This window comes from Meriones unguiculatus, chromosome 1, assembly GCF_030254825.1.
Source record: "Meriones unguiculatus strain TT.TT164.6M chromosome 1, Bangor_MerUng_6.1, whole genome shotgun sequence".
Classification (NCBI taxonomy): domain Eukaryota; kingdom Metazoa; phylum Chordata; class Mammalia; order Rodentia; family Muridae; genus Meriones; species Meriones unguiculatus.
The window spans coordinates 193,358,159-193,371,873 of NC_083349.1; the positions used below are offsets into that span (position 1 = coordinate 193,358,159).

General features: G+C 51.3%; 1 protein-coding gene across 1 annotated transcript in view; it reads right to left on the minus strand.

Annotated features, from left to right (window-relative positions):
* Positions 1-13,715, minus strand: part of Ccdc33 (coiled-coil domain containing 33) — a 92,399-nt gene that overhangs the window by 48,587 nt on the left and 30,097 nt on the right. The window contains 4 exon segments of the mRNA XM_060374823.1: positions 651-742; positions 3,847-3,954; positions 5,020-5,129; positions 10,018-10,151. Coding sequence (XP_060230806.1) covers positions 651-742; positions 3,847-3,954; positions 5,020-5,129; positions 10,018-10,151 — 444 coding nt within the window.

The window sequence follows — 13,715 nt, forward strand, 5'->3', positions numbered from 1 at the left end:
CTTGGGAAGGCTAAGCTTGGTTGGGAGATGACAGCTATACAGCCATAGCTCTCAGGCTCCCTTAGCAGTGACTTGAGGTGTACCTCGGCTGTATCAGAGTAACTCAACTTTACCATCTTTAAAATGGGCACTGCCCTCCCCACCTCACCTTCGAAAAACCTTACCAGAATCCCTCCTGACTTGTGGGAATCCTGGCTTATGCTTAAGGAGTAAAGAGAGTCTGCAGGAAATGCACACATCTGTGTGCATGTGGGCCCATGTACTTATGGTACTTGCAGTCTGGGCCCATTGGTATGTGATCACTGCAGCAGGCCTTACATCATCTGCTTCTGAGGATGACCAGCAGCAGGCACCGTAAACCCTGAACCTGACAGGGAAAGGCGGCTGTGAGGTGGTAGGTTTGGGGTGGCAGGCTTGTCTGGAGGGGCAGAACAAGGGACCTCTCTGGCTTCCTTAAGGCTGGACTTTCTCAGAAATTTCAGGAGAGAACCCCATGTTCCCTCTCCAAGGCTCAAGGTCTTTGGGAGGAGAAAGGCATATAGTCTGCTGTGGGAAGTTCACGAGGCATCAAGGTGTGTGAGGAAACTTAGAGGGAAAAGGAGGTTCTCTCCATCCCAGCCCTCTGCCCCTCCCCAGCCTTACCCACTCACTTAAAGTCAGTGTAGTTGGGAACCACCCGAGCAATCACCACCATAGGGTTGGGGTTGTTGACCAGGGGCTTGTTGACTCCATGAAGAAAGACCTGGAGAAGAGAAGCGGCAGCAGGTGAAGGCTTGTGGCTTGAGGCCCTCCCAGAGGCCCGGCCAGCCCCTCCCCCCACCCACCCCTATACCTGCCATGATCACACGATCATCCTGCCTCTATCCCATCCCTGAGACCTGCTCCCCTCTGTCCCTGCTTCTCTTTCTTCTTGCTTTGCTCTCTGCTTTGGGAAGTCACCCTCTGGGTCTGACTAGAGCAAGTGCTCCTGGTTTCCCAGGAGCATTCCTGGAATTCAGCTGCCCTTGGGGACTAGGTATACAAGCGTGAGTCCTGGGCTGGGAGGAGCTCCAGACATTTACACGTTCTGGGGGAAACTCTGTTCATGGGTCCTCCGGCTCCTCTCCTGGGGGTTCTTTATTAGACTGTGAGATGAGAGGACCCTTTGAACACTGAGAACACTGAACTCAGGACTGGTTTCTCCAGCTGTGCTGGGTTTCCCACTCCAACATCAGAGGTCTTATGGGGCACTTTTTGGTTTGGCGTCTTCAGCCGTGGCGTCTGTTCACAGCAGGACTTTTCCTAGCAAAGGGTGTTCCAGCATCAACATTGCCTGGCCATCCCTCATTTCACAGTTCTCACCATGGTGCTGAAGCCTGTAGGTGTTTGCCTGTCTGCTCCTCAGCCCACATTTCCCGCTGGCTCCTCTTTTTGCTGTAGTCTTTCTTTCCTATCCTAACATGCTCTAGCTTCTGCTTTTGCACATACCAATTTCTCTCCTCCCCAGCCCCAATCTCTGCCAATCCATCCTGCCATTGCTCATCCTCTAGGTTCTGTGGCAGTACCCCTGGTTCTTTCTAGTTGCTGTCACTAAAGCAGCCTGTTCTTTTGGCCTCTACATTCCTCCTCTGTAGCACTCATCAGAATTGGAGCTTCTAACTTAGCTCTTGTTTGTTTTCTACTTGATGTGATTGGCATGGGCAGAAACATGCATCTTGTTCCCTGTTGTATTTCCAGCTTTTAGCATAGGCCCTGGCATAGAGCAGAAGTTAGCAGCGTTTGTGGCATTAGAGAGGGAAAGGGAGAGTGATGAAGGGAGAGGGGCCTCTGTGCTTCTGACTGACTGTTAAGGAGAAGGATGGAGGAACGGAGAGACCTGGGGATAGAGTGGGAGAGACACAATGGCCTTAAGGAGGGTGGGGTTAAACTGGCCTCTAATGGTGGCTGTGTCCTACCAAAAAAGGCAGGAAGGACAGGGGCCCTTGGGCACAGCTGAGGGGTCATTCCCTCACTGGGCCTGTCCTGGCTGGGAAAACCTTGGCCAGATCCAGACCCTCGTTAGGCTTCAGTTTCCCAACGTGTACATTGAAAGTTTGGGTCTCCTGGCTCTGACCTCCAGCAGAAAAAGAGACCCAGGGCTGGGGCTTTCTCTGAATAACTTCCTCTATTCTTTCGCCTGAACCCAGCTCTACTGGGCCGATGATGGCCAACTCCACACAGGTGTTATCTGATAAGCACTTAAACTATCCTTAGTGCCATTTGGCTCTCAGTGGGGCCTCCCAGTGAGCCTCTGATGTCACCGGAGGGCTGTCAGGCCCCACTGCTCACAAGAACTCCAACAGGTATGAGGGCTGAAGGTGATGGTCTAGGTGTGTCTTTAGGGGATGGGTAATTTACACCTGCTGTGTGCTGACTCTGGTCAGGTACAGATGGACGAGGCAGCTGCACCAACACACCTGCTCATGACAGCCTGGTGAGTAGCCGGAGCAATTTCTTTTCCCACTGTGTCCCCTGGTCTACCATTGGCAATGGGCAGCTCTCCTGCCTGTGCTGGAGTGGGGAGTGGGTGGGTGGGTGGCTTCTGGTAGGGGGGTGGGGGGGCTCAGACTATTAGACAAACCAGAAGACTGAGGCGGGGCTGGGCAGGTAGGTCACAGTTCTGGGGATGCAGCCCCTTCCCTGGATGAAGCTTAGGGACTGCAAGGCCATCTGATTTTTACTCTCCCTTGTACTATGGAGTGACTGGCTATTCTGGAAGGGGCCACACAGAAGAGAGGTGAGAGACCCCTGCTAGCATCCAAAGGGTGGCTGGGTGGGAAACAGTGATCTGCTTCGGGATCTCTGGGCTCTTATATCAGGCTCATTTTGTGTCTCAGTGTCCCCAGATGTGACATGTGACGAGAGAATAGTTATTGCCTTGCCAGACTCATGGTGTTACATGGCAAGGGGTCAGATCAGGACTGCTGGGGCAGGAGAAGGCTAGAGTCCTGTGGATCACACACGGACTTCTGTGGTTGCGAATCTGTTGCCTAGGGAAAGGCTCAGGGCCCAGGTCCCTGGGCCATGTCTGCCTCCAGTATCAAGCATTCCTCCTGAAGCTGTCCTTGGGCGGAAGGGTGAAAGACAATGGCATGGGTCAGTGTTTGGTCTGCCCAGTAGATGAGGGTGTATAAACAGCTGATGAGGAATGAGTGAGTGGATGAGTTTGCAAACAGTAGTCAAGCAGTAGACCAGCCAAACTTCAGAAAGGGCCAGGGAGTTTTGGGCCCTAGGCCGTGGGTCATTACCCCAATAAGGAAGAACAGGGCTAGACTAGCCAGGGACTGGACCAGGGTATGGACGATGGGCTTTCCTTGTTCCTAGGAGTGCAAAATCCATGGGAGCCTGTGTTGCTCCCTGAAGTGTGTGAGGAACACAGCTGCCTCTCAGCCCCATCTTCCTCCATCCACAGGCAATACAGGAGGAGAGGCCAGGGCACTCTTGTCCCAATCAGGGACTGTCTTCACAAACTCTGGCTATTTTGCTGTTGGTGTTTTAAATATTTTTAAAATGTATTCTTATTGTGTGTGTGTATGGTATGTTTGTGTGTGGGAGGTGTGCCATGGTGTGTGTGTGTGTGTGTGTGTGTGTGTGTGTCCAGAGCACCAACCTTGTGGAGTCAGTTCTCTATGTGCATTTCAGGGATTGAACTCAGGTTTGTATAGCAAAGCTTTACCCATGTAAAGCTTGAGCCATGTCACTGCTCCCATAGTGGCTAATTTGGGGAGCTCTCATTGCTTTTTCCCTAGACACCTCTGCCCCATACTCTTAAGCCATCAGAGGCAACCAAGGGCTCCATCTCTCCCCACAGTACCCCAGGGCTGGTACCTCCAGAGCTGTATGGTCATGTCCAATGTAGTAGGGCAGTAAGCTGCCCTTCCGAACCACAGTGGCATACAGGCGGGTCTTGGCAGTGGCTTCATCAGCTTTCTCAGACTGCGTGCGGATAGAAGGTACACAGGAATGTGGAAGGAGAATGTCTAAGGGGCAGAGCCTGTTCATAAATCCAGCCCTGTGCAGACACTTGCTCACCATTGCTCCACTGGGACTCCAGCTGTAATTAAAGCTCATGGTCCCTGGGAGCCCTTCCAAGAAGACCATCCAATAAATCTCCCCTTTTCCATTTGACTATTTCATTGCCCTTGCAAGAAAGCTGCTTGCCTGCTCTCTTGGTGAAGATGTGATAACGAGGCCTGGGCTGTAAGTGGACACAGGGCTAGCGGCCTGGCAGATGCTCCAAGAGGACAGATCCAGGCCTATCCCGAGGGTCTCTGGGGGTCTTTGCTTCCTTGCCTGTCTTGGCACCCCTTCTACACTCCCAGAGCTAAGGGAAGATAATGATCTCTGGCACCATAGTTGAAGAGTTACTTGGCAAGCCTAGTGCCAAGGCCTGGGGCGGGGGGAGAAGCCGGGTGGGAACTGCACTTGCTGAGTGCTTCCCACGTGCCAGGTACTTTACCCTGCACCACGCTGGAGCCTGTCCGGACATGCCTGTCTCACCTTTGCTCTGGAGCAATGGAGGGCCCAGGGTAAAGTGGCCTCCTGCGGGCATACGGCTAGTTAGTGGGAGACCAAGAAACCCAGACAACCTGGTGTCAGATTGTTCTTTCCTTTGAAAGGAAGGGTTCTGGAGTGCACGTTGAGGAGAGAGCAAAGTGAGACTTCTGTGCCTCTCTGGCCCAGGATTCAGGCACACAATAGGTATTTAACAAATACTTAAGCAATCAGAGCAAGCCTTCCCCTTCACCAATCAGCATAAGGCATCTAGTCCCAGGCTGACCAGCTGGAACTTCTACTCCAGGTTGATGCTCAGTTTCCCCCCTGACAATTCATTCTGGGAGTGTTGGTCTGCCACATACATACTCCCTATCTCGGGCTTGGGAGGTTCATGGCCTGGGCCTATTCTCAACTCTATTCTCAGAGAACATTGGGGACATCAAAACGCTTTCCATCAGATCTCTCCCACCCAGCCAGAAGTTAGGCCCAGAGCCCAGGGCTTACCTTTTTTAACTCAAAGTGGTACGGGTGGAAGATGCGCAGGTATTTAATGGGGATTTCAAAGGACACCAGCTCCTCTTTCTTGCTGTTGTCAATCACCTTGAGGATCACATCTGGAGAGAGGGGGGAGGGGAGCTTTTCCAGTGACATGAGACAGTGAGTGGCAGAGGGACATGGCTGAGACCGGACAGAATGGACCGCACGGAGGAATGCATGCCTTTCCTTGGGTAGTATTTTCTTAGAACTGAAACATTCCCTTCTGGAGGGAGGAGGGAGGCTCAGAAAACTCAGGGAACCTATGAAATGAAAAGGCTCAGAAGATGACAAGATTCACAAGCCCCTGCTTAGGATTAGAACAGCAGTCAACAGTTATTGGCAAAGGAGACTCTGGTGGAGCCACCTGCAAGTTGTGCCAGAAGCTTGACCAATGCAGCTTTTGTGAGTTGCCACCCGCGCTGAGGGGGAGCTTCTCAGTGATACAGCAGCCTTTGAGCCACCCATGCTCAGTTAACCGTGCTGGTTAGTTTTTGTCAACTTGGCAAGAGCTAGGGTCACCACTAGTTAGGGAGCTGCCTCCATCAGTGTGGGCAGGTCTTTGGGCCATTTTCTTAACTGCGATTTGATGTAGGCTGGGGTCAGCCCACCGTGGGTGGTTCCGTTCTTAGGCAGAAAGGTCTGGTCTGCATATAAGGAAAGAAGCTGATCAAGCCAGAGAAGGCAAGCCTGTAAGCAGAGCTCCTCTATTAATGTTTGCTCCAACTCCTGCCTTGAGTTTCCCCTGATGATAGACTATAATCTGGAAGTCAAACAACCGCTTTTTCTTTCCCAAGTTATCATTGGTCAGAGTTTTATCGAAGCAACAGGGAGGGAAAGTAATGCAGCAGGTTCTTTGAAGTACCTAAGTAAACTTACGGGTCCCTCAAGCTAGACGTGAAATTATTAGCTAGTCATGGTAGACCACCCGGGGTAAACATTTGTTTCCCCAGGGAAATTCCCATAACACATGTACGTGTAGGAAACACACATGTCCACAGAATCCCTGGCATCATCCACCTTTCTATCCAGGGTAAGGCTTCATATCAGATGCTGTTAGAACTCCCAAGTGTGAAGAACCTCTGATCCCAGGAAAGGACACATAGGGCCAAGCCTAGGTCCCACAGGCCATAGAAATGCATGAGCACTGTGTGACAGGCAAACACTAAGAGTGTGGGGCTGCAGGACACTTGGTCATTCGTACTCCCACCAGCTTCTCATGTGGGATGTGTGTCCCACACATTTCAGGTAGGGAAACTTTTTTTTTTTCAGGCTCAGAAAAAAAAACAACAAAAACCCACCACCACCACTACCACCAACAAACAAAACCCATCGATTTACTAAAGAACTCTCTCAATATAAGTACCTATAAAGGTCTACTCCGTGCAGCTGGAGTGCTGGTTCAGTGTTAAGATGACCAGCTACTCTCCAGAGAACTTGGGTTCAATTTCCAGCACCCACATGGCAAGTAAAAACCCTGATAAGCTCCAGATCTGACGTCCTTTTCTAGCCTGCATGGGTACTGCGTGCATGTGATACACAGACATGCAGTCAGACAAACACCCAGACTCATAAACCAAAGACAGACAATAAAAAGCCTACTCCAGGTAAATTCAGTTTGCTTTAGGGAAGCTAAAATTTGTTTGTATTTTATGTGTATGAGTGTTACCTCCCTGTGTGCATGCGCATCATGTTAAAACCTGGCTCCTGCAGAGGCCAGAGAGGGTGTGTGCATGTGCATCATGTTAAAACCTGGCTCCTGCAGAGGCCAGAGAGGGTGTCAGGTTCCCTGGAACTGGAGCTACAGACGATCTAAGCTGCCATGTGGGTGCTCGGAACCTAATCCAGGTCTTGCAATAGCAGCAAGTGCTTTTAACCACTGAGCGGTTCTTCAGTCTCTACTCCAAAGAAATTAAAATGAAGATCAACATACCCTTTAGTAAACACTTCCCAGAGACCACTGTGTCTCATAGAATCAGAACAAACTTTGAGGAGAAAGCCAACGTCCTGGAAATGATCATGGTGCCCACTCGTGAGCACCTGCTGTGTTCTGCGCGTGGTGATAGCAAGTATCTAGCTATTTTTTCTACGAATTCTTGTTGTTTTGAGACAGGGTTTCTCTGCGTAGTCTCTGGACTCACAGAGACCCGCCTACCTCTGCCTCCCCAAGTGGTGGGATTACTGGTCCCATAAATTCTTATGGCAAGCATCATCACCTCTCTAAAATGTGATCGGTGGCACCCAGTGGGACCATAGACCTGATCAACATCAGGAAAAGGGTGGTAAGGAGGCTGAATTTGGTGACTTGAGGCATTTTCTCATTCTTGGAAATCTATAATTTGAGAAGGAGGAAGAGATGGGGAATACAGAAAGAGGAGAGGGATAAAGGGGTGGGGGAGGGAAGATGGAGCTAGAAGGAGAAGCTAAAAGAGATCCAGAGAAAAAATGGGCAAGGGAGGACAGAGTATGCTTGAAGGGTACCCTTCCCCAGCGGACATTTCAGCACTGTGAACAGGTGCTGCCCCAACCCTGGGCCCCTCCCACCCGCAGCTGGGTGACTAGAGGGTAGGAAGGAAGCTGTTTTCTCTTTCTCAGTCTTCCTTACACTATCCATAACACATAGAGAGGGGAAGCCACTTGCCAAGAGTAGGCTACCTGGGATCCACACCCAGAGGAAAAGAGGCAACAGAAGGTCTTGCAGTTGACCAGAAAAAAAGTATAATTCCTCCAGGATTTGAAGTCAGCAGGTCCGGGTTTTCCTACCAAGATGTTAATTTGTTTTCTGGCCTCTAGGAAGTCAGGTAGACCCACTGAGCATCTGTATAACATTAATACTTTAAACAACAGAAACAGAAAAGAAAGAAATCTTATCCAATCCCTAAGATTGCCAAGGAAGGACTATGTGCATATGAACGAGCCCCCACCCCACCCCCCTACTTCCTGGCTCTCACCAGTTCCCCCTTGCTAACCATCTGCTGTGCTCCACACACGAACCTATACCTGAGTAGACCTGAGAGGATTATGCAAGGTGATCCCACCATTCCCAGCCAAGACCAGATCTCCCTAGCCAAGACACTGTAAACTCATACTCACTCCCCATGAACTCTGGGGCCCCAAAACTGATTGAGATTTTTATGAAAGCCTGCATCTTCCTATTTTAGAAAACCCTGTTTTTGTAGGAAGCCAGCCCTGAGCTGTAATTAGGGGAATGAACAGCCATTCCTACCATGATCTTGTCTTCGTTTTCCAAACACGCTTCATCGGTTTCCTACTCGGGCACTGATTCCTTCCTCCTTCCACCACTCCTTTTGTGTGGCCTACAAGCCATTTTAGCTACCTACCCACTTTGGCCTTGAACCAGGGTCTAAAATTCCCCTTTGCTTTTCATTAACATGTCCTTGAGCTACCTTCCACTCCCCTCTTGCCTCTTGGCCTGGCCCCCAGTTCCCTACCCCCACTGTAGATATCACCACAGCAACCATATCCAACCAGGCTCCAACAAGCGACTTCAGTCTGCCAGTATTCCCTCATTCATGTGGCCTCCTCACCCTTCTTGCCTGTCTCTCCTGTAATTAGTCATGCCTCCTGCTACACAAAAGACTCAGAACTACTGACCTCATCACATCTCTCTTCACTCATGTCATGCTAGTTGTGCATGGTAGAAGGCAGGGTCCACTCACCATCACTACTAACTTACATACACACAAACACACACACACACACACACACACACACACACACAGAGAGAGAGAGAGAGAGAGAGAGAGAGAGAGAGAGAGAATGGGGGGCTTCAGCACAGACAGCACATACTGTACAATGACACTCACATGAGCTCATGAGCCAGCAAGCAGGCCCTCACAGAGGCGTGAGCATGCAAACACACACCTGCATCTTTGTGAAATCCCAGGTTGATTTTTGCTCCTTTTTCATATTGTCTCAAACCATCTCCACAGCTTCACTTCTTCCTTTATGGGAAGAAAACTATTCTCTTGCCTGACTACAGCTAGCCTTCTCCCCATGTGTGGGAGCCCACTGTTACCGCTTTCCCTCCCAGTCTCCTGACAGTCAGCTTTTGGCTCTGTGAGGTGAACAAGGAGCCCTGCCTAAGGCCTGGGGAGACTCCAAGTGACTCGGGAGAAGCCTGCCCTCTCTTTTAGAGCTGCCTGAAAGAAGTGAGGAGGAAATTCTGACTGCCTGAGTCCACATGGCAGAGGACCTCTGCTCTGTGCTGAAAGTGCCCAACGCTTGTGTTCCCAGGCAGTTCTGGCATCAGCGGTCAGCACTTCAGCATGCCAAGCCCGACCTCTCACATGAGGGTGGACATTAGACGGTTCCACAGTGAGAAACACACAGGTGCCCTTAGGGTGTGTGTGTGTGTGTGTGTGTGTGTGTGTGTGTGCGTGCGCGTGCGCATGCGTGTGTGTGCGTGTGTTACTGGTCCTTGATCCGAGACCTATGCAGGACTAGCCAGGGATAAAGATCCATTCTAGCTAGAGGCATTAATCCAACAACCCCAAACTCAGCCAGAGCCTGGAGCTCCAGCTCGATAACCCAGGCCTGGTGTTATTTAAATTCCCCAATCCTCAGTGTCCTAAGTAGCACAGCTCCTCTTAGGAGGCGGTGACTCTAATGATGGATGCGTGGGGACATGCCACAAAACTGTAACGTGCCATTTCAGTGGGACCTGGCAGTAATAACAACCATGAAAATAATAACAACCGTCATAAAAAACGATAAGCTCATATTGTCTGGAAAATTCATTTATGTGGAACAACTCATTTTTCCAGCAGGCTGGGGAGATGAGGCGTGATGGGATTATGATTCTTTTTTTAAATGCTTTTATCGGAGCCCAGGGAGGTGTTCAGATGGTCTCCAGCTGTGTTGACAGGAGCCTGCTTTTGCCTTCCGTGGCAGGTGGGGCTGTATCCAGTCATCTCCCACATGCCAGAGCCCAGCCCCCAGCCTCACCTTCTCGTCCTGCATCCTCTGGCTTGATCTCCACTTTCACTGTGTCCCCCCACATGGGGGCTCTGGTGGGTTCTGAGGTCACAGAGGTCACGGCTTGGGGGCTGTGTTTGTCGGCTTCCTCTGATGTGGTTTTTCTGGAGAGGAAGGGCAGTTGAGTTAGAGGGAGGTGTCCTGCCTGCTCTGAGCCCCTTTCTGGGCTCCACTGTGTGGACAGGGGTAGAGAATGAAAATGGGCAGCTCTCTTCACATAAACACTTGTCATGCTGGGCTCAATGGACACCAGGCTTCTCCCCTCAGCTGTCCTGTTTGGTGACCATCTTGCTGGCCACTGCTGGGACCTCTGCTTAAGTGCCGAGCAAGAAGCTCAAAGTGAAAGCAGGACAGATGTTATACCTACCTGATTTCCTACTCCTTGCAAAAGAGGTACCTATGTGTACGGACCCTATCTGGACCCTCTTCTCTGGGGTCTGGGAGAAAGCTTCTGGATATAGTTGGCTATGTGCCACCCACCTGGCTCACTCCTGACTCATTCTCTAAGCTTGTAGCCCAGAGTTCCAGGCTGCCTCAGGTGCCTCAGTTCTGAACCCTTTCACTGGGGGTGGGGGTGGGGTGGATATACCCATTTCCCTGCCTCCTGTGGTGCCCACACAGTGGGCACGGACACTGGGAACTCAGGGGAAGGCTGTGCGGGTGAGGAAGGAGCCTGAGTGGAGCCCATAGGTGGGGGGAGGAGTGTCCCTGAGATCCGGTGCCATTAGACAGCGCCTTGAAAAGAATTAATATCCTCGTGTTGTTTTCAGGCTGTAAATGGTGCTGCTACTTTGCCTGCAGCAATCATGGACGAGCAGTCCCTGACCCAGCCTGCAGGAAGGGAGCTACACCACACACCCAGCAGGGGAGGTCTGATGCATCTCCCTCTGTCATCCCTTTGTCCTATCTCGGTGACCATGGCTGACTGAGGGGTGCCATATGAGCTCTTCCTGCCATTCTGCATTTTCATTCTCCGTCTTCATAGCCACACCAGAAAGCCAGAGACCAGAGAGCTGCCAGGCTTTGCCATCAGCCCACCATGCTGGTGTGAGTGCACACAGATGCCTCAGCCTTCCACACAGGCGCTCTGCACCTCCGACAGAGGCAGGGAAGACAGCAGCAGTGGCTGTGGAACTGTGGGCGTGCTAAGGACATGCGGGAAAGCAGGCCCTTCTACATATCACAGTCACAAACTTGCTCCCTCACAGATTCATCCTTGGGGACCTCTTAGGGATTTTTCAAGGGACTCCATGTGCATAAAACATAAAATATAAGCCAAGGATCTGAAAATGCCAGTGGCATTCCAGTCGCGACTGGGATCAGAACCCAATGACCCGTCCTTGCTGGTCTGTCTTCTTCCAGCCCCTGTCCTTTCTCCTCCTTTGTTCAAGCTCTGGGGGTTTTGCAGGAACAAGTCAGATGTTAAAAGATGTGGGAAGTTAGATGGAGCTTTTCCTCAGGACCAGAAAGAGTTAAGTGTCCCCCCACCCCCAGTCTAGCCAAGAGGTGGTCAGGGGAGATGAGTGAGATGAAAGGAAGGGGGGCAGGAGGCCCAGGGGAGAGAGTGGGGGCAGGAGGAAGCTTTTAGCAGGTGCAGGAGTCTGTCAGAGTAATGGCTTTTCCTGGCACAGCTGACTGACTCCTCTGGGCCTTGGTGAGAATCTAGAACTGGAATTGGGGGTGGGGAGAGTGTTCTGATTCCTTCCAGAATGCAGGTTGGGGACCAGTTGACTCCTGGTCCCAGGTCTGTGTTGGGATCTAGCACCTGGATGAATTCTAGGTCCCCAGGCTCTGAGGAGGCTCAGGTCTCCCAGTCCAACCTCAGGGCTCAGGGGTCCTCCTAAGATTCACATCCCTTTCAGCTGTCTACAAGGATTAAGGGTCCTCTCTCTCTACCTCCAAAGCCCCGCCCTTTCCAAACAACCTGGCAGCGTCAGTTAGGAGCTAAAGAATCTGGTGCCTGTTTTCTCGGGGTTCAGACCCAGTCCAGCCTCAGCAGGATGAACCTGAGCCTGGGTGCAGAGGAAGGGCACAGCTACCCTGGGCTCCAAGCTGTCGGAAAATTGAAATCCCCTAGCAAGGCCTACACCTTTCCCAGGGTGCACGAGGAGTGTCTGACAAATTCCAGGCCTCTAAGCCTGGATTACCTGGAGCTCCCACCCCCGAAGGGTGTGAGGGGCCAGGTCCAAGCACAGCTGTGACTGGGAGGGAACAAGAAGCTTTGTGGTGTCTGGTTGGTTTTTTTTTTTTTTTTCTCCTTCAAGGTCACAACTAAGGGAAAATACAGTATCTGCTTCCCATGACTACTTCTATGGGGTTTGGAGATGTGGAAAATCAACAGACTGGAACACAACACACACACACACACACACACACACACACACACACACACACACTGGCATGTATGTATACACATTTAGCTTTTATGCCTCATTATATATATTCTCTCGCCCAGCCCTGACCTGTGTGTATAAGCATGTGTGTGTGTATGTATGAGTGTGCACATGGATATAGAGGTTAGAAGTTGACTGTGGGCATCTTCCTCCATCTCTCTTCATCTTCTTTGAGACAGCATCTCTCAGAAAAGATTTGGCTAGAGTAGAGTAGAGGAAGGCCCAGGCATCCTCCTGTCTCTGCACCGCCAGCTCTGGGTGTACAGGCAACACGGCTTTTTACATGGGTGCTGGGAATTGATCTGAACTCAGGTCCTCACTGACTGAGCCATCTGTCTGTTGTCCCCTTGCCATCTCCATTCCTATCCTTACTTCCCTTGCAGCCTGCCAGCCTAAAGCAGCAGATTGATGTTTTCTAGTCCCATTGGAACCAATCTCCCCCATTTGCCCCACAGTCCTTTGGGCCTTCCAGTCCTTTCAGAACTTCAAAGAAAACTGGGCAGGTCGTCTGGCTGATCCTGAATGCCAATCCCAGGACAGACCACCAGGAGAGCAAAGCAAAGGAAGGGCCTCAATTCAGCCTGTTCTGGTTGCTGGAGTCCTGTCAAGCTTAGTAAGATGAGTAGGACCAAAGCAAGGTTTCCAGAAACAACGGGAAGAAAGTACACAAGCAGGCACCGAGAATAATGAGGGACAGATCTTCAGATGGGCACATGGTGGACAAAAGGTCCTCCTCTCCAAAGTGGTCCGCTATGACTCTGTCAATGGCTCACCTGGAGAATCTAGAGGGAAGACAGGTTCAGACTAGGCGTCCTCGAGGTCAGCTGCTAGGTGTGTGGTTGAGCCTGACTGTCTTGAAAGACCAGGCCATCCCTCCACCTCACCCTCCAGTCTCCTTCAAGTCAGCTCCTGAGCTAACGACACCAGCCTCCCCACCTTCTAAAGGCAGGGGCAGCCAGACTTCCAAGGCTTCAAGCTTACCTTCCTCCTAGAAGGCACTTAGCAGCCTGAAGATTTCTCCCCAAGATGAAGGAGCTACAGAGCTTGCCTTGTGGAGAGGGTCAGGGTCCGCATTCCTACCTCTGAGCTTACCTACCGTGGCTAACAAGGGAAGGTGTCTGGAGGAGGCAGGGCTCACAGAGATGTCCCCAGGAGCAGGGCCCTTTCCACAGTGAAGGCTTGCTGACTCAGAGGAGGCCAGCAGCTGGCTCAGGGCAAGTCACAGGAGGGGCAGCTTGGGCAGTCAGGTTTTTGGGCCTCCTGAGCCAGTCCTTT